The sequence below is a fragment of the Rhamphochromis longiceps genome, linkage group LG18, assembly GCF_057381845.1.
Source record: "Rhamphochromis longiceps isolate RC_006_pf linkage group LG18, R_longiceps_female_GT1.1, whole genome shotgun sequence".
Classification (NCBI taxonomy): domain Eukaryota; kingdom Metazoa; phylum Chordata; class Actinopteri; order Cichliformes; family Cichlidae; genus Rhamphochromis; species Rhamphochromis longiceps.
Window position 1 is genome coordinate 2,740,110 of NC_140574.1, and position 27,319 is coordinate 2,767,428.

Below are 27,319 nucleotides of genomic sequence, written 5' to 3' on the forward strand. Positions count from 1 at the left end.
TTTCATTGTGCTGACTTTTTATTGACGTTTATTCTTCTGCTTTGTGCGTCGGGGATTTGCAGGGCGGACTGACATGAAAAGAGCACTACACACCAGACCTGCGCTGAAGCTTCTTTCTTAAGGTGCTCAAAGTGTAACATCAGCAGCTTGTTTGCTGGCAGTCAGTTGTCAGCTCACAGAGCACGAGTGACTCGAGACGGCGAGTTTTGGAGCGTATAGTGGATGTGGTCCAAGTACATGGGAAGAGGGGACTCAGCTATGGGCATGTGGAGAACGAGGCTGCACACGTGGGGTGAGAACACCATCGATCATGGTAACGTTCTGATTGTGTTATTAGGCAAGTATGATAAGTGCCTTGGAGAACATTTGAATGACTGCAATGAGAAAAGCAAGAAGTTGCATGAGTCCAGTGGATGAAGAGGTAGAAGGTGTCTCATCACCCTACTTTCCACAATGACTGTCAACTCAGTGACTGATGCACTCGGCCATCTCATTCAAGAGAGCATCATCAGTGACGTCCAGAAAGCGTCGCCAGCAGGAAGAGCTGCAGGACCAGTCCGAGCGCCACCTGGAAAGGATTGGGGAGCTGGCGGCGCTGCTCTGGGCCTGGGCGCCACCCCCACAGGTGTGTCCCGAGGACAGTGAAGCGGTGGAGGAGGCGGCAGACGAGGTGCGCGAGGGTCTGCGCCGGCTGGAGGAGGAGGAGGAGCTGTGTGAGGGGCTGCTCGAGCCGGGAGTGGCGGCGGAGGGAGTAGTAGCAACGGAGGGAGTAGTAGCGACGGAGGAAGTAGTAGCGAGGGAGGAGTCGCGCGATGGGCTGCTCCAGCGGGGAGCGACGGCGGTGACGGATGGGCCGCGCAAGGAGCTGGAGGTCCCCGTGCCAGGGGAGCCTGCTCGAGTGGAACTGGCGAGCGAGGCGTGCGCCACGCTTGAGATCGCCGTGCTCACCAGACCGGCCTCACCACCACCAGAGGCCAGTACACGCCACACCTCTGTTGTGCTATGCAGACAAACTTAATCTTGTGCTTGCTGACACAACACAAAGTGTTGTTGAAAGTGGATCACTCTTTAATTTACTTAATGACATAGCTGTGTTCAGGAAGGAGTCTTATCACAGGGTTAATCTGTGGGAGAAACAAACCCAAGAAGAGACGAGACACAGACGCCTCGGTCCATTATGATGGACATCCAGTATGATGTCCTGCAAAATATCTTTGGACACTTTGGAAAACCAGGTGATGCCTCTTCACTGATGCAGTGCTCACGCTGAAAAGATTGAAAAAGAAAACCTAGCTGTTTGTGCCAGAGCACGGGGTTTTAAAGAAGCACGAAACTGTGTTAACACACAGACATTTCTTAGTGTTTGAGCGAAGGACATTCTCTGCCCATCACATGGTGACTGCCTGTGACAAAGTGGTTTGGCATGAACTCATTTACCACTTACAGTCAGCCATAATACTTTAATTTAGACATTGCTGGTGTAACTTTGCTTAACACACTCTCCCGGGTTTGTTTGTGGTAGCAGTAGTTACATCTGTTACATCCATGCATGTTTTTTAAAGCAAACACTACTGACCATCAGGTCATTTGAATTTTCTTCTGTTTACAAGCAAATGTCTGGTAAATTATGTTTCTTTATGTTGCTTTGGTTATGCTTACCATGTTTGTCCATTTATTCAGGTCATATATTTAAGACAGGTACAGTGGGGCAAAAAAGTATTTAGTCAGCCACCGATTGTGCAAGTTCTCCCACTTAAAATGATGACAGAGGTCAGTAATTTGCACCAGAGGTACACTTCAACTGTGAGAGACAGAATGTGAAAAAAAAAATCCATGAATCCACATGGTAGGATTTGTAAAGAATTTATTCGTAAATCAGGGTGGAAAATAAGTATTTGGTCAATAACAAAAATACAACTCAATACTTTGTAACATAACCTTTGTTGGCAATAACAGAGGTCAAACGTTTACTATAGGTCTTTACCAGGTTTGCACACACAGTAGCTGGTATTTTGGCCCATTCCTCCATGCAGATCTTCTCGAGAGCAGTGATGTTTTGGGGCTGTCGCCGAGCAACACGGACTTTCAACTCCCGCCACAGATTTTCTATGGGGTTGAGGTCTGGAGACTGGCTAGGCCACTCCAGGACTTTCAAATGCTTCTTACGGAGCCACTCCTTTGTTGCCCGGGCGGTGTGTTTTGGATCATTGTCATGTTGGAAGACCCAGCCTCGTTTCATCTTCAAAGTTCTCACTGATGGAAGGAGGTTTTGGCTCAAAATCTCACGATACATGGCCCCATTCATTCTGTCCTTAACACGGATCAGTCGTCCTGTCCCCTTGGCAGAAAAACAGCCCCATAGCATGATGTTTCCACCCCCATGCTTCACAGTAGGTATGGTGTTCTTGGGATGCAACTCAGTATTCTTCTTCCTCCAAACACGACGAGTTGAGTTTATACCAAAAAGTTCTACTTTGGTTTCATCTGACCACATGACATTCTCCCAATCCTCTGCTGTATCATCCATGTGCTCTCTGGCAAACTTCAGACGGGCCTGGACATGCACTGGCTTCAGCAGCGGAACACGTCTGGCACTGCGGGATTTGATTCCCTGCCGTTGTAGTGTGTTACTGATGGTGACCTTTGTTACTTTGGTCCCAGCTCTCTGCAGGTCATTCACCAGGTCCCCCCGTGTGGTTCTGGGATCTTTGCTCACCGTTCTCATGATCATTTTGACCCCACGGGATGAGATCTTGCGTGGAGCCCCAGATCGAGGGAGATTATCAGTGGTCTTGTATGTCTTCCATTTTCTGATGATTGCTCCCACAGTTGATTTTTTCACACCAAGCTGCTTGCCTGTTGTAGATTCACTCTTCCCAGTCTGGTGCAGGTCTACAATACTTTTCCTGGTGTCCTTCGAAAGCTCTTTGGTCTTGGCCATGGCGGAGTTTGGAGTCTGACTGTTTGAGGCTGTGGACAGGTGTCTTTTATACAGATGATGAGTTCAAACAGGTGCCATTCATACAGGTAACGAGTGGGGGACAGAAAAGCTTCTTACAGAAGACGTTACAGGTCTGTGAGAGCCAGAGATTTTCCTTGTTTGAGGTGACCAAATACTTATTTTCCACCCTGATTTACGAATAAATTCTTTACAAATCCTACCATGTGGATTCATGGATTTTTTTTTTCACATTCTGTCTCTCACAGTTGAAGTGTACCTCTGGTGCAAATTACTGACCTCTGTCATCATTTTAGGTGGGGGAACTTGCACAATCGGTGGCTGACTAAATACTTTTTTGCCCCACTGTATATGGGAAGCCCCAGTACTTCCTGTTTATATAGGGTCATGAGGTCATTGAGTTGTATTGTATGCAGTGTTTTACTTCTCAAACCATTTAGCTGAGTAAGTGAGTTTGTCAATTTCATGCATAATCTTGTTCCTGTTCTTTGTTTGGAATTGTATTGTTTGGTCTGACTAACGAGGTCAGGTGTGGGTAAAGTCCTGTATAAAGCAGGTGGGATTTTTTTTGCCTACCAGGTTGATTTTTTTGTAGAAGTATACTTAAAAGAACCTTTATAGTCTGCTGATGCTGTTTACTTATCACCTTTCTTGCTGCTTACGTTATGCTACCCCACACTGCCACACAAGATAGCCTCAAAAGCATCGCCCGGGACTTCCCAACTGTGAAGTCAGCTGCAGACACATTTGTGAAACAGACAAATCGGAAACTCGAGGAGAGTGAGGACAACGCAGACATGGAAGTGGAGGCTGAACTACCTGAAAAGAGGGCCAAGAAGAGAAAAGGCCGGAGAGATGACTGAAGCAAATCAATGCTGAGAAATCATATGGTGAAAGTGCACGACACCATCCTGGACACAGTTATAGAAACAATGCACAAACGATTTGTCACAGCTCTTCTCGCAGATTTGGCATGGTTGGACCCCAGGAAGTTTAGCCAGGGCAGAACAGTTTCTCTTCCTAGTAATGCTCTTCAAAACCTGAGCACATGTCTCCTCAAATTTGACAGCAGGGCTTCAGTAAATAACTTTCAGTGTGAACTGAAAAGTTTTGCTGGACAGTGGGAAAGGCTTAAGACATCACATGTACAGGACCGGAGCAGGAAAGATCTGAAGAACGGGACGAAGAAGGTGAAATGGTGACCAAAAGATGTGATTTTTGCAAAAACTGCCCACTGTGATGCTATCAAATACTCAACATGCTGTCTGATGCCTGTCGTCTCCGTGGGCTGGCACACAAGTACCTGTTGACCCTCTCCCTCACTCAGGCTGCCTGTGAAAGAACTTTCTCTGCACTCAAGTTCATTAAAAGCAGATTCAGAAGGGGTCTGTCTGCAAACAGGCTGGAGATCTTTATGCTGATGGCAAAAGGACATTGGACATGGTCGTTGGACTCCCGACATGGTCGTTGACAGGGTAGCTGAGAAGAGTGACCTGCTGAGAAAGCTGCTTTTGTAACCTGGTTAGGTGAAATAAAAAAGATCAAAACATTCCTAATTATGTATCAGTTAAGATTAAATTCAACTTTATTACCTAAAGTACAGTCAAATGAATAGGTTTGTATCTACCTTTACTTCAAACAAGTCAAGTATTCAGAAAATGCTCACAATGTTTCCATCTGAACCTGTTTTTAATGCATAAGACAGCAGATAGAATAAATATGGGATCGGAGTATTAGGCATTTATAAAGATGTTTTCTTACAGCCTTAATCTGTCATTGTTTCGTTTCAGATGCTGTCAGTGATTTTTGGAAGTCTGTTCATTTTAACTAAGTACTACATACAATATGACTCAACCATTTTTCTACAGTAAACATAAGCGTCCTGTCATCGTCACGTGCCATTCTTTGTCACCCTTTGCTGTCGTTTCACTTCTTAAAAGTTTCCATGTGATAACATATGTTCAGTGTTGCTGCTGTGGAAGTGCTGTAGGTGACTTTTTATTGATGCAGTGAGTTAATAGTTTCTGATACAATTCAATCACAATCTGTCCTTAATAGATTTTAATATTCATCTAATCTTTGTTCCTTTGTCCTGTTTTCAGGGTCTAATCATACATTGTTTGTTTGTTTAAGAGGTTCTTTAGACCAAACAACTTTTTAAGTTCCTCAACATAAGTTTGGTTGACCAACCATCCTATAGTATTTTATTTTATTTTTTCACGTGTTGACTTGTAAAAGCCTGTATGACAATTTTTTTTGCCATTCATTAACCCCACAGAGAAGGCATCATTTAAATATGTTAACGTTTTCTTTAAGCAAGCAGTATTAAAGTTTTTCGTGACTGGGCCCAGTGTCCTCATTTTTGGAAATGAAAATATGGTCACCCTAACGTAAATACTGCTGTATGTGATTCAGCTATTTTTGTGGAATAAAGATAACAGTACTGTGATCACTCGAGCAAGTCCATAAAGTGCCATTCTTTGTCACCCTTCTCTGTCCTTTCACTTTCTTTTACCTGTACTGTGTGTACACTGCCATTAAAAAGTCAATTAAATGTTATTTTTTTCCTCACCTTTCTTTCTGTCTCCTTTCACTTTTTAAAGGTTGGTATTAAAAAAATTGTGCTGCTATGTTGTTTATTGATGTGGTAAAAAAGACTTTATGAAAATATAACTAAATCTGTCATTTATTGATTTTAATATTCAATAATGACCATGTCTCACCTCTAGACGTCTCTGTCTTAATTTCCAACATGTGTTGTAGATAGTTCGGTAAGTTAACTTGACCAAGCGGTCTTTTCTTTTCTGCTAAGTACTGTTTAGAACACCAGAATAGGCAGGATGCTGTAGGTTTAAGTTCTTTAGATTGATACATATATACCAACAATTCAGCGTACATCACTGTCACAACAGCATTTGTTTTCATTCAAAAGCTTTATGGCTTTTCCGACAATACCTGGTGGGCCGGTCTCTAGTCCAAATGCCCGGGCCGATTTTTTTGTCCCAGTCCAGCTACGTTGGAGTGTTATGGAAATATATAAAACTATATATGTGGAACTTGCTTCAAACCAGAGAGGCACAGGTACCAATGCAGCAAATGTGTTTTCAAAAATGTCTTCAAAGAAAAAAGAACTGATGACAATTAAAAAAAAACAAAAAACACTGGAGGAAAAGTGACGTGTTTGGAAATTCCCTGCTGTTGTTGAACGCATCAGTAGTGTACCTCAGGTGTGTTAGTTGCGTGTCCGGCGAGAACAGAAAGGTGAGTCATTAACCAGCAGAGCTAAATTAGCTTTCTAAGCTCAGAGTTAGCATCAGAGGGCTAGCACGTGTTTTTGGCTAGCTTGGCTCGTTAACATGGTGGCTAACCATGACTAGCTTAAGTAGCTGCTAACATCCACCAACGTGACTGTCAAAGAGACTTTGATGTTTGCACTGTACCGTTGTAGTGGAAATTCTAAAAAGAGGTATTTTGGAGAATGTTGGAGACTTCCTGTTATAAACCCTCAGTAAGGCTGGGCGAGCTTGCTAGCTGCCTGTAATTTAAAGCTTTAATGTGCTATTGGTCTACATTTTGGGCCCATTTTAATGAATTACTTCTATTTTGAGTAGCTAAGCTTACCGGTACTAATTAAGTGATTTAAGTGAAATATTTTAATTTATTACGAAATGAATTCGTTCCCGAGGGTCTTTTGTAAGACAAAAATTTTCATAAATCGAAGCACCCATCGCGCCTCTTGAGTGAGGCGATGCTGGCTGGAGACGAAGTTCTTGGTGGAGGAGGAGGTGGCGGAGGCTCAAGGAAGCATACGCACGCATGCATACATATGTACGTGTACATAACATTCTAAACATTAAAACTAAAACTTACATATTTTTTAAACTTGTATAATATTTTTTATTTTCTATTTTATATATTTTTAAAATTTTCTATTTTTGGTGCATTTTTATGTTTTTTAACTAATCACTACTGCTACTTTCATCGCTTTTCGCCTTCTAAGGCACACTTTCACCTGAAGGTTGGCTTGTTGCTGGCCTCTATTTAACGACGTCTGTCTCTGTCTACTTTTCAAAATGGATCTGAAGTGGGAGAGGCAGACGTCGCTCAAATGCTCTACAGCACGAGCGGTGAAGTTCTTTTTAGGGTGATTTTTTTCGACAAAATCGGCCACCCTCTGAAAATCACGGAGAATGTCCTTGATATCGGCTGATGGTATCACGGCCTCCTCCTCGCTGAATTGTTGCTGTACTGATGAGTGCTGCATCGCCTCCAACTCTTGCAGCTCTGCCGTCGGAAGCCATTGTGGGCATTCTGGGCTCAGCCAGTCAGAGCCAGCGGATTTCGTTATGTGGGCATTTTGCCGTACCACGGGCAGAAATATTGCTGTTAAGCGCCTTCGTAACTTGAATTTTTCGTTAAAAGGGGTATTGGTAAGTCGGGGTTCCACTGTACCTCAAACGGATTTCAGGAAATAAACTTGAATAAACATAAATAAAAACTGGCTTCCTGTGTGTTTCAGGAATGATTTTAAAGATTTTATTGTGTTTTTAAATCACTTAATGAATTGCTGCTATGTTTTTGTGTTGCTGCTCTGCTATGTGTGCTTCATCTAAACCAGTTTAATGTCCACCACTGCCGGCCTTTAGTTCCTACTTAAATCTGTGCGTTTGTTTGAATTTGAAAGTGGGAACGTTTTCTTCATTTTGCTCTATGAAGGCAAGTGCAGGCAGGAGCCTCGCGGAGTGATACGTACTGTGCTTCAACATAATGTTACCGTATTGTGTGTTTATAACCTCTTTTAAGTTTTGTGGATATTATACATGGTTATGCTGAGGATATGTCGTGTAATTTCCACTGAAAATGCCTTTTGGTTAAACTGTCAGCGAGGAATTTGCATTTGCACTGTTACATTTTTATATAACTTTAATGCACATAAAAAACAGCTGCTTCTTTAAGTGAAAATACATTGATGGTTTTTCTTTGCACTAATAAAGTTGAGGAGTTGTAAAGTATTTTGTCTCGTGTCAATTATATCGTCAGTTATATCGTTATCGCAAAGTTTCAAATGTGTATCGTGATAAATATTTTTGGTCATATTGCTGCTCTACTAGTGAGCAAATATATGAAAAAAAACATAACGTAATGATTGATACTTATATAAAATCATGGCGTGATGTTAACAAATACACTGAAAGTAACCCTATAATGAGTTAAGTAACAGCTTTTATAAATAATCGGCACTTTACACCTGGAATGAAAAGTGCCATGATATACGGCGCCCTCTCTAATGGAATACTTACCTGATGATCTGAGGCAAACTACAGTGAGAGGGGCAAGCCTACTCGAATGGCAGGTTAGGTTTGTCAAGTCAAATGTGTAAACGGGTGGTAGACACAATTATTTACTGTACTGTTGCTGTTTTTCTTTTACTTGGCTCAGATTGCTTAGTGTGATGTTGTTGTTTTTTTTTTATGTCAACCCCCCCCAAAAAAGACAATCGTAGCCCCATTACTCTCATAAGTCCTCCGCAACTGTCTAAACCGTGACGTTATTTGAGTCAGAAACTCTGCACGTTTATGGAACTCACCCGAAAAAGTTTCCGGTGCAGGCAGAGATTGTTGCTCCGAGGAAGCAGGTGTGGAAGGAACGAGGGGCTCTCATGCCAGAGGTTCTGGAACCGGTAATTTTGGATAGCTAGACGGAGGTGATGTGGGTGGGCTTACCACGTCCTGAGCGAGGGCTTGGGTAAACGTGGCTAGCGGCGTTCCAATATTACTTCCGGAGAAAAGACAGGCTGCTGGGCGGAGTCTGCTGAGTCCATGGTATGGCTGGATTGTTACTGTTACAGTTCACTTTTGAAGACTGACGCACAGGACTCCAAAACTCAGATGGACACAGGGGAATTTATTTACAATCTTCACCAGGTGTATATACAAAGAGTGCTGGGGTAGTGCTACATACAAGTTGTGATGGTGGACGGGGCTCCAGGGAATCCACCTGGGAAAAAACACTCGCTTCTCTTCTTTCAATCCACCCTCGTGACCAGTCTGTCTTTCCAACACTCACCACTCGGGAAACACGGGAATTGGTCCAGGGAATCAATAAACAGAACAAGTGCACATTAGTACAAAAATGTGAGACACGAGAGTAACTTTGCTGAGAACTTGACTTCGCTAACGTGAGTCACACACAACGATCCAGCGATGAATAGCAGTCACTCCCTGGCTTAAATGCTGGCTGCACTAATGAGTAGGGATGGGTATCGTTTAGGTTTTATCCGATGCCGGTGCCAAATCGGTACTTTTGAAACGGTGCCGGTGCTCAAACGGTGCTTTAACAGTGCTTAAAGAATGGAGAACACAAAATTGGTCCAAAAACCTCTCATGTTCAGCTGGTTTTTGTAAAAAGATAACAATGTTAGCCTTTTCTGCAGCTATGGGGCATATATGGTATCACTCTTGGCTGGAAGCAGTGCTTAATCAATGGAAAAAACACAGACTTTGTCCAAAATCCTCTCATGTTCAGCTGTTTCCCTCTTTTTCTTTGGTCATTTTAGCCTTTTTGGCCAGGGTGAAGGGAGTATCTGCCATCAAACAAGAAGACAGCCGCATGTAGCTATGATGGTGTTTGTTAGTTCACCTTACATGCATTAATGTAATAACGTGGTTAGCCTACTAAACTAAATTACACACAAACAACATTAAGCTACTCACGCAGAGAAGAACGGCTGCTGCTGCATCATCATCCTCATCATTTCTGCTACACTGGCAGGGCTAGGGGCCAGGACTCTCCTCTTCGTGTTTTTGGGGGATGTTGCTAACTCCAGGTCCGATAACAGGCACCACACCCGCAGTAGATGCGCTCGGTGTGAGGTCTCGCAGCAAGCTATCAAATAGGGCGCATTTCTCGGCTTTTAAAAAAAACGCTATGCGTCGCCAGGTGTTTCATCGGATTTGAGGTGTTACCTCCTTTGACAGTATCACAGTATCAGCTTAAAGCACTTGTTACAGGCTGCTGAGTTTGCATCTTTTGCTGTGAAGTACAGCCAGACTTTTACCGCTTCGCCTTGGGCATTTTTAATCTGTAGCTCTGCTCTAAAAGAACGTACGTACCTGGGCCCGCCTACTATCCTCGGAAACGTAAAATGATTGGCTAGAAGTGTATCACAGCTCAGGAAAAAAAAGCACCGAAATAAAGCACCGAAATGTGCGCTGCTTTTCGGTCTGGTTACTACTGTTTATGTCAGAACCGGTGCCATCATGGCACCGGATACTGGTACCCATCCCTACTAATGAGGCCCAGGTGTTTGTTCTTCAGAGAGCGGGCCAAGAGAGAAAGAAAGAGAGAGCGAAAGGCAAAAACTACTGATCAGCGCCCTGCTGATTCTCTGGGCCTTGACAATCTTGACACCCATACATCATGTGCAATGTGTTCAAGGCTTATTTTGAGAGACACAATAACAAACTTTATGCTCCAAGTTTAACTTCATGGTATCATTCAAAACCACCTCATAAGCTTTTGTATCTAATGCTATGCATCTGCCAACGTGGGATCTTTCTTTGTTTTCTACTTTTGTATTATCCCTCCTCTCAGGCCTAGTATTCTACCCTTTAATAGCAGGTGCTCTGGTTTCGCTGTAGCCATAACATGTCTGCAGTTCAGGCTCATGAAGTGAAACCACTGTTTCATAACAGCTGTTTCATGGCAATTTTCTAAATGGATCCTTTCTTCAGGAAAAAAAGCTTATCCCTACAGCTGAACATTAGCCAGCTGCCAACATAAAATGTAAATTAATTAACTCCCAAATAATTTGCAGTTGCTTGGATTTGAACTTCTGTAGCTCAGAAGTTTCATTTCACATTCGTTTTCTAAATGTGCTCTGCCACTCACAAATACTCTATTCTCAAATGTTACTATATTTTGCAGCATTTTTTTTTGACCATGACAAATTTTACTTTACTGCAATGATGCTTTTGAGGTCACAAGCTCAGATGCATCACATGATCCAACAAACACAATCCATCCCTCAACATATGTTCCTGCAGCTTTTCGTCCAACACAGCGTCATCATCCAATAGCCCAAAATCTGTAAACTGGTTGGCCTATCTCTGCTTTCCAGTTTTACCCTAACAGTGTGCTGTTCAGTCAGCTTAGACAACTTCTGTTTACTGTCACTGTCCTGTCTTAGCTATAGAAGTGAGTAACCCCTCTACATATACTTTATCAACATCCTTCTGTTTCCATGTACACACTAGTGCTATCACATGCTTGACTGCAGTTACAACACTGCATGCAATTGATACATTTATATCTGAAGTGAGTGGTCCAGTGTCCCAGCGACAGTGGATACTTGCAATTTCTCTGAACAAATGGAAACGTTAGGGTTAGCAGTGGCGACTCTTTGTGTGCCGCATGCAAAAAACTCGTGTTTTTTTCTTTTTCATCTACAATAACAGTGAAAGACAGAAACCCTAAGATGAGCGATCCAAACAATGTCTCTCTCACTGGGTCAATAGAACAACTGCCACAGGGCAGCTGTGATAAAAGAGAGAAAGGAAGTTTCTCCAACTCTCTGGATCCAAGAAACCCAGCTTGGCCTTGATGGGCTCCCTCACTAGTTTTCACACAAATCACATGATTTACTGTATTCACCTACATCCATCAGCCACGTGTTACCTAAAACAGGTAGAATCATATAAAGAAGAATGAAGAAAATGTTAAAAACTGGAAAAATGTCAAGTACAAAGTTAAAAAAAGAACCTTCAGAACCTTTCTTCGGTCCATAGGTGTGGAAGTGGACCACAACAACATTGAGGCTTGCTACCCTCTACCCTGAACAAATGACAGTGACAAATCGGCTGTCATTATGAGATCTGCTAACAGAAAACACAAAACAGCACTGATGAAACAAGGAAAGAAACTGAACGGATATGATGTCTTCATGAGTGAACATCTGACAAAATGAAATGAGGCCAGGAAAGCACGTTACTTCAGAAACATGGAGGAGCTGGACAAATACTGAGGTTCAACTGACACTGGAGGTATGAGTATTCATGTGATGTGACACACAACACAACACATGGCTCAGTCTAAAAGAACTTCATCTGCATCCAGCAACAATATCAATATAACTCCTTGGAATTCTGTTTCTGATCATCTGGAACGGACAACATTTCAATAATGTTCACGACTTAGAAAAAGATTTAAACCCAGAAAATAATTTCTTCTACAACATCAGCAGTAACTGCTGCTACTTCAATGATGAACAGTTTAAACACACCATCAACACGGAAAACAAATGATCAATAATCCATTTTAATAGCATAATAATAATGGATTGGATTTATATAGCGCTTTTCAAGGCACCCAAAGTGCTTTACAATTCCACTATTCATTCACACACTGGTGGAGGCAGCTACAGTTGTAGCCACAGCTGCCCTGGGGCAGACTGACAGAAGCGAGGCTGCCATATCGCGCCATCGGCCCCTCTGGCCAACACCAGCAGGCAAGTAGGGTAAAGTGTCTTGCCCAAGGACACAACGGCCAGGACAGAGAGCCCAGGGATCGAACCGGCGACCTTCCCAACCTCCTGAACCACGGTCGCCCCGTACAAGTCTGTATGCCAGCTTCAACAATATAAAAGAATATTTAAATCGGTTGACAAATCCATTTGGAATTATTGTTTGAAAATGCTGAGAAAGGACTGGACTTTGCACTGGAGGGATATGATGTGAACTTAGAATGTATAGCAATTGAAATTTCTAAGGAAAAAGAGAAAAAAACACCTGGATCTAGTATTCAAGTATTTAATGACTTCATAGAAGATGTATTCTCTGAAACAAATCAAAAACTTATGTTTGTCTGTGGTGATTCTAACATTGACTTGTTGAATCCAAAAAAAGCATAAAATGACTGCAGAATTTCTAAACTCTGCGTACAATTTGAGTTTACGTCCTAAAATGACCAGGCCTAGCAGACTTACACCTCATTGTGTCACTTTAAAATGACAATATTTTCACTAATAATATAGAAAACAACATTGTCAGCGGATTATTAGCTAATGATATCAATGATCACCTACCAGTTTTTGCAGTTTATGACACTAATTACAATAGAAATCAGCGAGGAACAACTGAGATACAGACGTGTAAGGACAGAAGAAACTGAATGCACCCAAGAACGATAATAAACGATATGAAAATAAATATAAAAAATACAAAACTAAGTTGACCAATATTATACGCATATGTAGAAAGGAGTATTATAGTAAAACATTGATAAATAATAAACATAATATGAAGGGAATATAGGATGTTTTAAACAGTATCATTAAAAATAATTCTGATAACAAAGTTATCCTCATTATTTTATTGACAGTGGCAATATAATGATAAACACTGCTGATGTGATCAACAGCTTTAATCATTATTTTGTAAATATTGGACCAAATCTGGCAGAACAACTTCTGCCATCTGTAGACTTTTAGTGAAAGCCTGAGTGATACGAACCCTAACTCGATGTTCGTCACAGCAGTGGAGGAAAAAGAAATAACTGACAATGTAAATGTGTGGAAATATAAAACATCAACTGATTGTAATGATATTGACATGAAAATCATCAAGAAGGTCATAGAAGGAACCACTAACATGCATCTGCAACTTATCATTTCCGACTGGAAAAGTTTCAAACAAAATTAAAATGGCTAAAGTTGTGCCGCTGAATAAAACTGAGGATAGACACCACTTCACAAATTACAGGCCTGTTTCTTTACTACCAAAATTCTCCAAAATCCTAGAAAAACTGTTTAATAAACGACTAGACAAATTCTTAGATAAATATAAATTAGTCTCTGATCAAAAAGATCAACATCACTGGCATCAATCGAATCAATCGAGGAGATTACAAATGCTACAGATCAGAAACGGTATGCAGCTGGACTATTTCTGGATCTCAAGAAAGCATTTGATACAATCAATCATGACAGATTAATTAATAAACAGGGACCAGAGGAGTTGTACTGAAGATTCAATTCAAATTCAGATTGAGGCAGTGTGCGGTTGTGAGCAGCAGGTGGCAGCAGAGTAAACAGTAACATATTTGCTGACAAAGGAGGCCGATGAAGGCTGAGTCCAGAATCACTCACTAATTATGAAATGGTGGAACACACATGGAGTTCCCATTTAACAGTGATGTTCAATATATAGTGAGTGTTATTCTTAGAACAACTTTTTGTGATTATGTGTAGATTTTTGTTTATTAGTAAGATAAATATTAGATTTCCTGACAACAGTGACGTCGTGGAAAGTTAATCTTTTTATGCACCAGTTTAAGTAAGAATTTAACTGTGATTCAGTGTCTGAGCTGTAAGCTGTGAGCTCATGAGCAAAACTTAAAAAAAACAAACACTTTGGGACAATACTGTGGTTATTGCTCGTTACAGATCAACACAGGGTAATCATTCTGGTCACCAGCTTGGTCAAACCTGCCATGGGATGGTAGCCAATGTAGTTGTTGGCTGACTTGCCAAAAATGCTGTTTATTTGCCAAAGGCAAACGTGTTTTGTCTCGTCAGACTTCATCCAGTCCAATAAACGACAAAGTCAACAGCAGAATAAGCTGTTATAAGAAAGTTATATATTTAAAAACCTCTCTGGTTACTCTGGTATGAATAACTCTGAATCACTTCATGGTAAATAACACTATCTGCAAAAAACTGAAGGAATTCCAGATCACAAGTTTGTAGTTCACCATACAAGTGACGACCTTTGACCTTCATCAGGTTTTATTTAATTGTGTCAGAGAAACTCAAACGTGCTCTTCATGCAGCTGAGTACATCAAGTGTTTAAAACAGAAGCTGTGCAGGTCTGAGATCAGCAGCTCTCTGAAACACCAAACTGAGGTCCTGTTAATGCTGATATACAGTGACACAGTTACAGGGGTGATTAATCCTTTTGTTTTTTTGTCTTTAACTTTATCAATAAAACAGTGTGGTACTTTAACCTTTGTACTGTTTCCATCAGTTCATTTTGCAGTTAACACGTGAACATGTTGGATGATCTGTCTGCTGTCACTGGTGGTGCTGAGGTCTGAATCTGAGGGCAGCTCCTGTAATCACAAAGAGAACAGAACCATCACAAACTCAAATATAAAGTTTATCTCTTAAATCACGTGGAGACTGAAAACATGCTGTTGTTTGCACATATTTAATATTCAGCTCTGCACATGAGCTGAAGCAGGATGCAGCCTGTTGCATTTACAGTATAATACTTGTGATAAAAGTACAGTAATGATAATTAGTGACTGAGCAGCCCGGGGCGTTTCTCTTGTTTTCTTTAGTCTGGGTAAATCCATTCACCTGCACAGATTAGCTAAACTAACTTTACAAAACAAGTTTCCCCGACAGCCGAGTGCTCATCTTAGCTAGCTAGGTCTCAGGACTTAGCTTAGGTAGTTACGAATTAGTTTACAAACACATTTAACTTACCGAAAAATAGTAATGTGCGGCTCGATCCTGAAATATCGATTCCTCTGATACCAATCATTTAATCAGAATCAGAATACTTTATTGATCCCTGGGGGAATTATTTTTTGTTATTTTTTGTTACAGTGCTCCATTATAAACCAACATTAAGACAAGACAGACAATACGCTAACTAAGAATAGTACAATATATACATATATATACATACATGAGTCACTCATAAATAAATTTATGTTCTAGAATCGATTCTCACAACAAATAAAACACTGAAAAAGCCAAACAATAACATTCTTAAGTTATCAGAGTGACTTATATATCATGTTTAACCTGAGTGGTGAAAGCCCGCGGGGGTTTGAAGACGATGTGTCGGCTCAGATGTTTGAAGTTTACACAGCTACATTCTCACCTGAAAATATGTTAAAAGGTTTTTTGCGACCCAGAAAGAGAAATAAGAGTGATATTAAAACTAAGTCGCTGCCGCCGTTGTTGGAAACCAGAATTGGCTGGGCCGCGCTATGAATTCTGCGATATGGTTTTTCTATTTTGTTGTCCGGGTGGACAATCGGGAGAAATTCGGGAGAATGGTGGCTCCGGGAGATTTTCAGGAGGGGCACTGAAATTCGGTATTCTCCTGGAAAAATCAGGAGGGTTGACATGTATGGTTGTGGCAACATCACTAACCATGTCAAACACCTCAGAGTAAATCATATCACAGAATATGATGAGCCTATGTTGAGACGAACTGAAGAGGAGGACAGGGACAGGTGCTCTCACAGAGTCCTTTAGTGCTGCAGGCGGGCAAGGTGTTCAAATAGGCACAACTTCAGTTTTTTTTTCTATATGATGAACTCTGCATTACTAAGTGATAAGAACAAGTAATCTGATGTCCTGTAATCATAATGACGCTATAATTTGAGATACAATAAATAAAATAAGTTTTTGTACAAAGTATCGGTATCGGATCAGTATCGTCTATACCACCCTGAATATTACTTGGTATCGGATCGGAAAGAAAATCAGTGGTATCGCACATCACTACCGGGGCCTCGGGTCCTTCTGTCCAGTTTACTGAAGAACACCTCAGGCTGTCAGGTTAAAACACTCGGTCGTGTTTTCGTAGCGTAAACGCTGGCCCTCCTCGCAGAGCCTACGCTCTATCTGCTATTCCCGAACAGAGATACGCAAGTTTCTCCGTGACTGCAGCTGCCAGTCAAAGCTGTCATGATGACGTTTCACCCCAATTTAACACAATGGCGGTAGGAAGTAGAATCAAACTCATGGGAGAGGAGACCCCTCGGACATCAATCAGCGTGATGAGAACTATTGAAAACAAAAGAAAGAAACTTTGGAAAAATTTATCTGAGGAGAATTAATTTATTTTAGTCTGACCCCAGTCCCATCCGCTAACATGGAGGAGGCGGGGTTTATGACCTATACTGCAGCCAGACACCAGGGGGCGATAGAGACGTTTTGGCTTCATTTTTGGGGAGCTGTCGCGTCGTCCATGTTATCTACTGTAATTTGTCTGTAGAGCTGGTCTATGGGGTTAACAGCACGAAGCTGTGTTGGACTGGGAACAGGAGCTTGCATCGCTCCAGGACTTCTTTGGGGAACTGGTCGTGTACACTAAAGTCTGTTTCTTTCGGCTCCCTTCAGTGAGCTGGGTCACATTCTCAGTTAGAGACTTGACAAAGTCCCTTAGTGAGTGAGCCTCTGGATGTTGGCAAATTCCTTAGTCGGTGGTGTTGTTCTGGGGGAGATGCTGGGTGACTTCTCCTAGAAGACAGCATCTTGTTCTTGGCTGGGGAAGAGGAACTCAGGCCTTCTTAATGACTAGTGTTGAAACACCAGTCACTGTATTCCTGGAGAGCATATAAATTCTTCTTGCTGTTCTCCAGGGTTTCGGAAATGATTAATGCAGATGTGTGTTGTCCGTCAATTGTTTGGTGTAATTTAAGCTTTAAAAAGTGCTTGTTTAATTTGTTTAATGTTGAGCTTTCTGAGCCAAGCTGTGAGTCTGCCTTCATTTTGTTGCCATGCCAACTGCTGTTTTTTTTGAAAATGTAGCTGCCGTGTAAAGTTTGATTATTTTATTCAGCATTACTGTTCATATTTGTTTTTGTTTGTCCACCTTTCATTCAAATATGATTTTTGGTAAATTGACTGGTTCCCTTATAGCCCGGTTCTACTCGACCTGAGCACTCAAAGCTCTTTATACAACATGCTTCATTCACCCAAGCACTTTTTTCTACTTAAGAGCTTTCTATCTAAAATCACACATAATTATATTCAGATATACGCATTGGAGAGCTCAGATATCGAGGATATTGGGCATGACAAATATCCTGGAACAGCCAGTGATTGAACCATGAACCTTCCGATTGGTATATTTCTTGGTCTACCAACAGCTACAGCTACCACCGTTTTGGGCTCTATATCTACAAACGGTAAGTGAGCTTTTTATTTATTTATTTTTAATTTTTTTATTCTATGTTTGTGGGTTCTTGTTGTTAGGTCTTGTTAAAGATCTAATCATCTTGCACAATGACAATCATATTAATTCACAATTCTGTAACACATGTGTTGCCAAGTGGCATTAACTGCACTTAAACCCAATGTAAAATCAGGTGCCAGTGTCTCCTTTGGTATGTGACACATGGCTGGTTAAATGAAAACAATCTATGATGTTGATAAAACCAAAGTGGTCAGAGTCATCGGCTATGTGAATGTTAAAATCCCCAACTATACGCTGTGTGTCCGTTAAAGGCTGATGATGCACCACAGCACAATAAAAAGGATTCTTATTCCTGACTTTAATCAGCTGTTCGCCTTCACTGAACTGCAACACTTCGTTGATACAGAGTGTGCAGAGGATGGAAGTCTTTTTCTAATAAGATTTTAAAGTCAGAGGAGTGAGGCATGTATGTGTGAACATGTAAATGTGGATATAAACATAAATGTGAAGTTCTTGATGATAAATCGTGTCTTTATTCAGATTTGATTTCTTTTTTGGGTGTCATGAGTGTAGAGTTATACAAGTAATTGAAGCGTGGTTTAAATAAATTAGCAAACACAAAGAAATATCATCCTGTGGTGTAACACGGGAATTACAGAGAGTTGTTAGACAAAAATCGAGCTTAATCAGGAATGTGGAGAGGAGCAGAATTTTATTTGGTTACAGAGTTTTGAGCGCAATTAAAAAAGATGCAGTAGAGCATTTTAGGTCTGTAATAATTAAAAAAAAAATCAAGTTCGTGTTTTAGTAAATACCTAAATGTTTTTAAATTATGCCACCCAGATGGTGTTTACATGCTGTGGTATTCAACACAAGATGATCAAACCACAGCAGCTTTGGCTGAGCTGTCAGTCAGGAGCGGTACGTTCCTCTGTGGACTGCAGGGGCTGATGGGAGCTTTGAAGAACTGCTGCATATCAGCGGAGGGGGAAGACCCGTCTGATCTCACAGCTCGTCCTTGTTTGGCCTCAGCTGCATCAGAGCGCCACTTCTCCCCAGGTTCACCAGAGGAAACACCACTGCACAAAATGCTTTTCCTCCCAGCTGCTGCTCTGTGCTGTCTGTGTTCAGGTGAGTGTTTCCAGCCAATCAGGAGCCAACAAAGTCAACCTGTAACAAACACTGTCACACTAACCTTCATCTATCTGTCTGTGTCTCTACAGCACTGGTTACCATGGCAGCACAGATGATTCAGGAGGATTTAACATTGACCAGGAGAGTTGGAGAAAGTGTCTCCTTCAGCTGTGGAGATGATGAATGTGACTATACTGGTTTGATCTGGTACCAGAAGAAAGATACTGAACCATTTAGGCTAGTTCTTGTCGTGGATACTGATGATGGTAGAGTTGAGTCAAGTTCTAATCATTCCCAGAAAGATGATTTTTCAGTTGAGATTAAACAGAACAGATACCAGTTGAAGATAGAGAAAGTTAAACTTGAGCATTCGGCCACTTATTACTGTGCCTGTTGGAAGGACGCACCCCACAGTGAGAAATGATGCCTGCAGCCTGAGCAAAAACCAAAGCATACAGAGATGTCAATCAGAGTTTGTGACAGGAAGAGAGCAGTAAACCACAGCCCAGGTGTATGTATTTCTTCACAATCACAACCATACTGAGGCTGTCCTGCTCCAGAAATGGAAAGCCGTTTCTTTGTTGTTGCTGTTGTTTCAAGCAGCTATTACAATCTTACGTATCTTTTTCAATTAGAGCTACAAGTTGGTTGTGTTACTAAATAGGGAAAGGAATGTGTGTTGGCAAAACTGATTGATTGAGAGCAAAGCTCTCAATTTACTGGCCGATCTACATCCCTGCCCTCACCTATGGTTACGAGCTGTGGGTAGTGGCTAAAAGAAGGAGATCGCGGATACAAGCGGTGGAAATTAGCTTCCTCCGAAGGTTGAATGGCATCTCCCTTAGAGATAGGGCGAGAGGTTCAGCCATTTGGGTGGGGCTCAGAGTAGAACCGCTGCTCTTCCACATCGAAAGGAGCCAGCTGAGGTGTTTCGGGGATCTGACAAGGATGCCTCCTGGGCTCCTCTTGGGTGAGGTGTTCTAGGCATGTCCCACCGGGAGGAGGTCCTGGGGCAGACCCAGGACATGTTGGAAAGATTATATCTCTCAGCTGGACTGGGAACGCCTGGGTGTTCCCCTGGATAAGCTGGAGGAGGTGGCTGGGGAGAGGAAGGTCTGGGCTTCTCTGCTTGGGCTGCTGCCCCCACAACCCGGCCCCGGTTAAAGCAGAGGAAAATAAACGGATGGATGAATGTGTGTTTGCATCTTAACCCTTAGGTACTTTTCATATTCAATTTTCTTAGTATGGTGGGGGCCTGTATTGACTGAGGCCCAAGATTCCCTCTCAGATGTCTTCAACAAATACTGAACTCCTAGAATATTACAAAGCGGCAACCAATGGGCCGTGGAGCTGGGAGAACTTCTTTTTGTACTTTTAGGTTTTACACCACACGTTTTTGGAGCAAAAACATGGGTTATCATACACCATTATGCACTTTTTACCTAAGACAAACACGAACCATAAAGATTTAACTAAATTTGATTAAATTCAGCCTGAAAACTGATGTAGAGATTACTGATAGGGCAGAAATGTTTAGAGATAGTAGTAGTGGCCCATGTAGGGACTTCTGCTTTTAATGAGCAAAGCTGATACGATGAATAATTTCAGGTCTTCTGTTTTCTTCTACTAGGTTCCTTGACTGCAATGCAGTCTGTGGATAAACTGCAAGAAAAGAACAAGGATGTAGACAAGAAATGGAGAATGTGTGAGCTGTGGAGAAGTCTCTATTAAAAAGACTGAGAATAGAACTGTGCTACTGTCCGGCAGTACTAAAAGTGAGATTGTCTGAAGTAGGATAAAAAGAGATACTCAGGGGAGATCAAAGACAAGTTTAAAAACACATCACAGGCAGCACTTGGTAATGAAGCTTTTGCTTCCCCATGATTGCTTGTCATATTGAAGTGATGGTAGATGTTCTGTGGATCTGACAGAATTGAGCTCATTGCTTACACTTTATTTATCGGCATCTTTAAAGGTCCTCAAGGTCACCTTACATCAGTGCAACAAAATAAAAACATAAGGTAAAAAAAAAAAAAAAAAAAAAAGCATAAAGGCTAAAAAAGGTAAAAATAGACTAAGACAGTCATGATGAAGAATATGCAATTCTGAATAGATGGGTTTTAAGACATGATTTAAAAGTAGAGCAAGAGTTTGAAGTCTGGAGATCTGGAGGACCTTAACAGTCATGATGTTATAATGTCTGAAAGCCAGTTGTCCAAAAACAGCCCAGCGGCTAACAGCTGAAGCTAATAGCTGACAGTAAATATGGCCGAACAGGTAACGCAGAGAAACACTTTACCTGGCAGACAATACAGGTTCATAGAGTAAAACAAACTTGTGCAACTATACTAAGCAATAAGTATAGAAAGAGAGCAGCGGCAGCTAAAACGCACCAGCGTTCACTCCCTCCCAGCGTGTCTGACACGAAGTGTTAAGTGTTATCGCCTAAAGTAGATTTGTTCACATTTTTGATTCGTAAGTAAATTCTTGGATTTCTCTTAAATTAACATTCTTATTTTCTAAGTTGTGCCTCTGAAGTCATACAGTAACTCAATATAATAAACAGTAAATGGCCTGTATTTGTATAGCGCTTTACTAGTCCCTAAGGACCCCAAAGCGCTTTACACATTGAGTCATCCACCCATTCACACACTGGTGTGATGGAACAAGCTACATTGTGGGGAGCCCTGGGGCGCACTGACAGAGGCGAGGCTGCTGAACGCTGGCGTCACCCTCTGACCACCACCAGTAGGCAACGGGTGAAGTGTCTTGCCCAAGGACACAACGACCGAGACTGTCCGAGCCGGGGCTCAAATTGGCATCCTTCCGATTACAAGGCGAACTCCCAACTTTTGAGCCACGATCGCCCAAATAAATATAATGCAAACCTTAATATAGTACTGAACATGTTGTTTTAGCCAAAGCTGAAAAATCACATTTTCAGAAATATTCATTATTTGGGGGCCTTTATAGTAATTTATCTAGGGAGCTTGGGAAGAAAAGTGACTGGACTTCTTTAAGTTTGAAGTGCACTGGGATGTCGTACTCGTAGAAGACTCCTGAGTTTTTCACTCCTTATGGAAACGGTTTATCAGCGAAACTCAGGAGAGTCTTCTCCCAGCATGACATCCCAGTTTACTGCCGACCCAGCCATACACTCAGACAGAAACTGGTTCATCCCAAAGACAAAACTCCCAAACACAAACTTAACAACGTGGTGTTTGCTGTACAGTGTAGCGAGGAATGCTCAGACCTCTACATTGGAGAAACCAAACAGCCACTTCATGAACGCATGGCACATGGATTTCATGTCAGAGAGGCCTCAGTCCGTCCGAATTGTTTGCAACATCTCCCGCATCATCAGGCTGAGCCCAGGAGCTCCTCAGGGCCGTGTTCTCAGCCCACTGTTGTTCACCCTCCTGAAACACGACTTCCCTGCCCTGCACAGCTCTAACCACATCATCAAGTTCGCTGACGACACAAACATGGTTGGACTCATCAGCAGCAACGACGAGTCAGCGTACAGAGATGAGGTTCAGCAGCTGGAGTTCTGGTGCAGTGAGAGCAACCTGTCACTGAATGTGGACAAAACCAAGGAGATGACTGTCGACTTCAGGAAGACTGGCTCCACCCATACACCACTCAGCATCCACGGTTCCACGGTAGAGACTGTTAATAGCACCAAGTTCCTGTGAGTTCACATCTCAGACGACCTTACCTGGACCATCAACACCGCCTCCATCACCAAAAAGGCCCAGTAGTGCCTCCCCTTCCTGAGATGCCTAAGGCGGGCCAACCATCCTTGTCCCACGCTCACCATGTTCTACAGGGGCACCATAGAGAGTGTTCTGACCACCTGCATCCCCGTGTGGTTTAGAAACTGAAAAGTTGGCAACCTCAGCCAGCTACATCAGATCGTCACATCAGCTGCTATGATCATCAGAACATCTCTCTCTCGACTACACCTTCCATAAGCGCTGCATCAGCAAGGCCTTCAGCATCGTGCTTGACCCCTCACACCCCTCACATGGGCTTTTCTCCCTCCTCCCGTCTGGCAGATGCTACCCCAGCATCGGGGCCAGATCCTCCAGACTGTGAGACAGCTTTTTCCCGCCAGCCATCAGACTCCTGAACTCTCTACCGGTGTTCAGTGTAAAGTGTATATTTATTCTTACTCTTCCTATATTTATTGTTGTTCTTTTGCACTGCTGTAACTGGAGCCTCATCGTCTCGTCTCTCTATATACTGTACTGTATATAGCAGAGAGACAATAAAGTTTACTTTGACGACGATAGAAGAGCCACCCCTACAGGACAAGACTCAGCAGTCCATCTGCATCTAAAGGACAAAGGTCGCATTTCAAGGATACCAATGTTCACATTTTGGACACAGAAGGCAGAAAGAGTGAAATAAACCATCTATGTCCATTGTGAATGACCATCCTTGAACACAGGCGGTGGCCAACAACATCAACAGTCTGCCACCTACAGTACAGTTTTGAGATCCTGTCCCAGGCACCTTAACATCCACTCAAATCTTGCATCACTTGATCGCATGGCAAGGTAGTTTCACATGAAACCTTGGCTCATGTGATAAGGCACATGATCAATAGTGCCAGGTTTTTAATCCTAGTAGGAGGACTTACTTAGAGCTTAAAAACCTGGGGCTCTCTACCATTCTCAGGTGAGATGGGATTACCCTGACCTGCATGGCTGAGAACCTACACAGACAAAGTGGCAAATGGATAAATGATCTTCACAACCAGTGCATCCCTGGTTATGGCTAAAAACAGGAGAAGAGACGTGTTGATATAAATATTAGATTGAAAAAATTTACCTATCCTAGCTGTCATGAAAAACAAGAAAGTGGATGGATGGAAAAATGGCATTCTGGCATCATCTGAACTCTTCCATCTCAGCTGATCATTGAACAGCAGGCAGGTTTTTGTATGAGTGTTTCTCACTGTGGAAGGAGGCTATGATTACGACATCTTCAGCTCTGGAACTAAACTGTATGTAACAGGTAAGATCAAACATTTATTTTCCTCAAATACTTTCTGTTCTTCCGTAAGTAATCGAGAATTAAGAAGAAAATAAAATTAATTCAGTGTTGCAGGAAATTGAGTCCTAAAAGTCCAATCTTAGCTACACAGTGAATATCCTGATCTATAAAATTCAGCTTATTTACTCAGAATCTCCACAGCGCCTTTGTTCTTAAGAGGATTTTTTAAAGGTTAAATATAATTGTGTGTATATAGTCTCAAAATTTTAAAGAATGTTAAAAGTAATTTGCATATGCTAATTACTATAATTTTATACATTTGATAGAAAATTGGATTGGCACAAAGTAATTCATATTGGCACGCATGTTGGATGTATAGTAAATGAAAAGTACATGAGAAAAGTTAATCTAATAATGAAAAGCTTTTGTAGAATATGCAAACGGGTTTAATGAGAGTGACATAGCGCACAATTTAAAACTTCCTCTTCAGATTGTTTATTGTTAATCATGTGACCATAGTGGATTATTTCATGTCGGCTGCTATAACAAAGAATTTCCCAAACATGGAATAAAGTGTTTAACTTTTAAAGTTGAAACAAAATGTTTAAAATAGTTATTTACACTTTTTTCTTGGAATGAGACTGAAATATATATTGATCAAAATGTCTGTTGTAAACTATAATAAACATTTTCTAGTAGGATACATTGCTGTAAAGAACATTTATATAACCCGTGATGCAGATAATACAGATGCACGTGTGCTGTGTTCTTTTATGAAAATGTTTTCTTTGTGTTTATTTTTCCTCTGAAAGCAAAACATAAACGGGGGATAAAGTTAAGGCTATATACTAACATCCTTTATTTGTCCCACAAGGGGAAATTTGGTTGTAACAGCAGCCAGAAAAACACAAATACAAACAAACAGCACTTTTTTTTTTAACTTATTTACATCATGGACAATAGTTACCAAAAACAGAGTGTACAGTTATTAAAATTAAATAAAATTAAATACAGGTAAGAGGCAAAATGAAACTTGAATGAAGGCTGAAGCATTACAAGACATTCTTGTCTATATATCTTTAGATAAGTACGGTGCTGAGCATATTCCTGTAATTTTATGTGAAGATAAATATGTTATTTAAATATGTAAAAATCTTATTGAATTCATTCAATTTAATTGTAATTATGTTTTTCCGCAAACTGGTACTTTATAGAAATCTCAAAAAAATAAAATAAAAAAATAAGCGAGCAAACACAGTTGCCATTTAACTGTATTTCTGTTTTTAAAAGTGTTTTTCAGTTTCCATGTGATGTTTTTCCATGTAGTTTCCAGATCAGACTGAATCCAGTGTATGTAGTGAACTTTGTGCTGATGAGTAGTTTAGTGATCAGAGTCCATGTAGTTTCCAGGATCAGACTGAATGCAGTGCAGTGCTGGAAGCTGCTGCTGACTGTGTGAATGTGTGTCTGTGCTGCTTGTTGCTGCTGTCAAACTTCAGATGAGCAGGTAGTGAAGCCCGTGGTGAGCGTGTACCCAGCAGCATCCAGAGCCCACCTGGAGGGGAGCAGCTCCCTGCTGTGTGTGGCCTCAGCCATGTTTCCTCCTCTGGTCCAGTTCTCCTGGAAAAGACAGAAGAAGGACGGCGGAGAAGCGGAGGAGCTGCCCCCTGCTGAGGGAGAGCAGCTGGAGCTCAGAGAGGCGGGACGCAGCGCCTCCATTTTAGTGGTTAATCGGGATGATCCCTTCACATACATATACAGCTGTCATGTGAGACATCAGGGGGGCACAGTGGAGGCCCAAACACAACAAGGTAAAAAGATTTGGCGACAGGACGTCATTGACGTAGCTTTGTAAATTTGACATTTTCAAATCTGAGGGCTGATATTTCTTAAAGCATTTTATTGCTTTTCTGTTTCAGAGCTCCTCTCTTATGTTCTCCAGTCTCAGTGCAGGGTGAAGCTGCTCTGCCTGCTGTACACAGTGCTGATAGTGAAGAGTCTGGTGTACTGCTGTGGACTCTCTCTGCTGATGATGCTCACAAACAAGGGAGCGTCCACCAACTGCACACATGCTGACTGCTTTCTGATTGGCATCTTTCACACTCAGATTTCCCCACATGAGCAGGCAGACATATAAATTAAGTTGTGGCTGGTAAAATCCATCCATCTTCTTCCTCCTATTCGGGGCCGAGTCGCAGGGGCAGCAGCTTAAGCAGAGAAGCCCAGACCTCCCTCTCTCCAGTCACCTCCTCCAGCTTGTCCGGAGGAACACCAAGGCGTTCCCAGGCCAGCCGAAAGAGATAATCTCTCCAACGTATCCTGGGTCTGCCCCGGGACCACCTCCCGCTGGGACATGCCTGGTGGTTTGGAGAAATGTTTATCATTTATACCCTTCTTAAATATAACCACCTGAAACTATAAAATAGATATGCAAATATTAAAACAGTCGTTGTTTTAAAGTGTAAATGTTTCATATGGAGTCTTCTTTCTTTTGTATAAGGTTTTGTTTTTTTTCTCCGTCAGGTATGCAAACTATCAAAACCCTGCACAAAGACGGGGAACATACATGTGCTATGATCATTATAGTAAAGAGCTGCTTGGTTTTTTTTAAGGAATGTATATTTTTCTTCTTGACTGATAACACAAGAGGAAAGGTTTTTTTCTTTACATGACATTTGTTGCACTTTGTATATAACAAGAAGGTGGCTTGTTCCCTTTTCCACCAATCCAAATGCAAAGATATATTCTTTCTCAGTTCTGGGTCCTTGTATAGTGAATATGTGAGATTTATTCTTACAATCACAAACTTGTTTTGTACAGATTCAGCACAGGTTTAAAAAAACATCTAGCGCTTGGAGAAAATAATGACGTTTTCAGTGAGCAGAGCAGTCCAGCACATCTGTGTTTGAACCAGTTATTCAGTTTCGGGTTTCAAACATTCAAAATCTTTTCCTCTTTAAACGTTACAGAAAAAGTAATGGTGCCTCTTGGCTTCACTCCAGGATCATGCAGCTGTGCCATTCATGTGGGTTGATGCTTGAAACCTAGTGTAACAGTGTAGTTGTTTTATGTAAAAATAAAGACTTGATTCTGATGAACGTGTTTCTCGTTTCAGTCTTTGATGCATAACGACGTATATGAATGTAGCATTCACATATCAAACTTGCTCTCCTGCAGCAGACGGGCTGTGTGGGTTTCTGCTCTGCAGCCTCCACACCGTTAGCTGTGGCTTTCACTTTAATAACACAATGACAGTTACAAGCAGGAACTCTGCTTCAAGAATGATTC

General features: G+C 41.6%; 1 protein-coding gene across 1 annotated transcript; it reads left to right on the top strand.

Moving 5' to 3' along the window:
* Positions 1-531: 531 nt before the first annotated feature.
* On the top strand, positions 532-27,044 carry LOC146647405 (uncharacterized). The gene is made up of 3 exons (XM_085389006.1): positions 532-977; positions 25,543-25,842; positions 25,951-27,044. Coding segments are annotated over exons 1-3 (519 nt in total). The 5' UTR covers positions 532-976; the 3' UTR covers positions 26,169-27,044.
* Positions 27,045-27,319: the final 275 nt, after the last annotated feature.

Excerpts from the sequence above, each read along its gene's own strand:
- LOC146647405 (XM_085389006.1), top strand. Across the intron at positions 25,843-25,950 it reads GGAGGCCCAAACACAACAAG|AGCTCCTCTCTTATGTTCTC; the intron begins GTAAAAAGATTT and ends TTTCTGTTTCAG.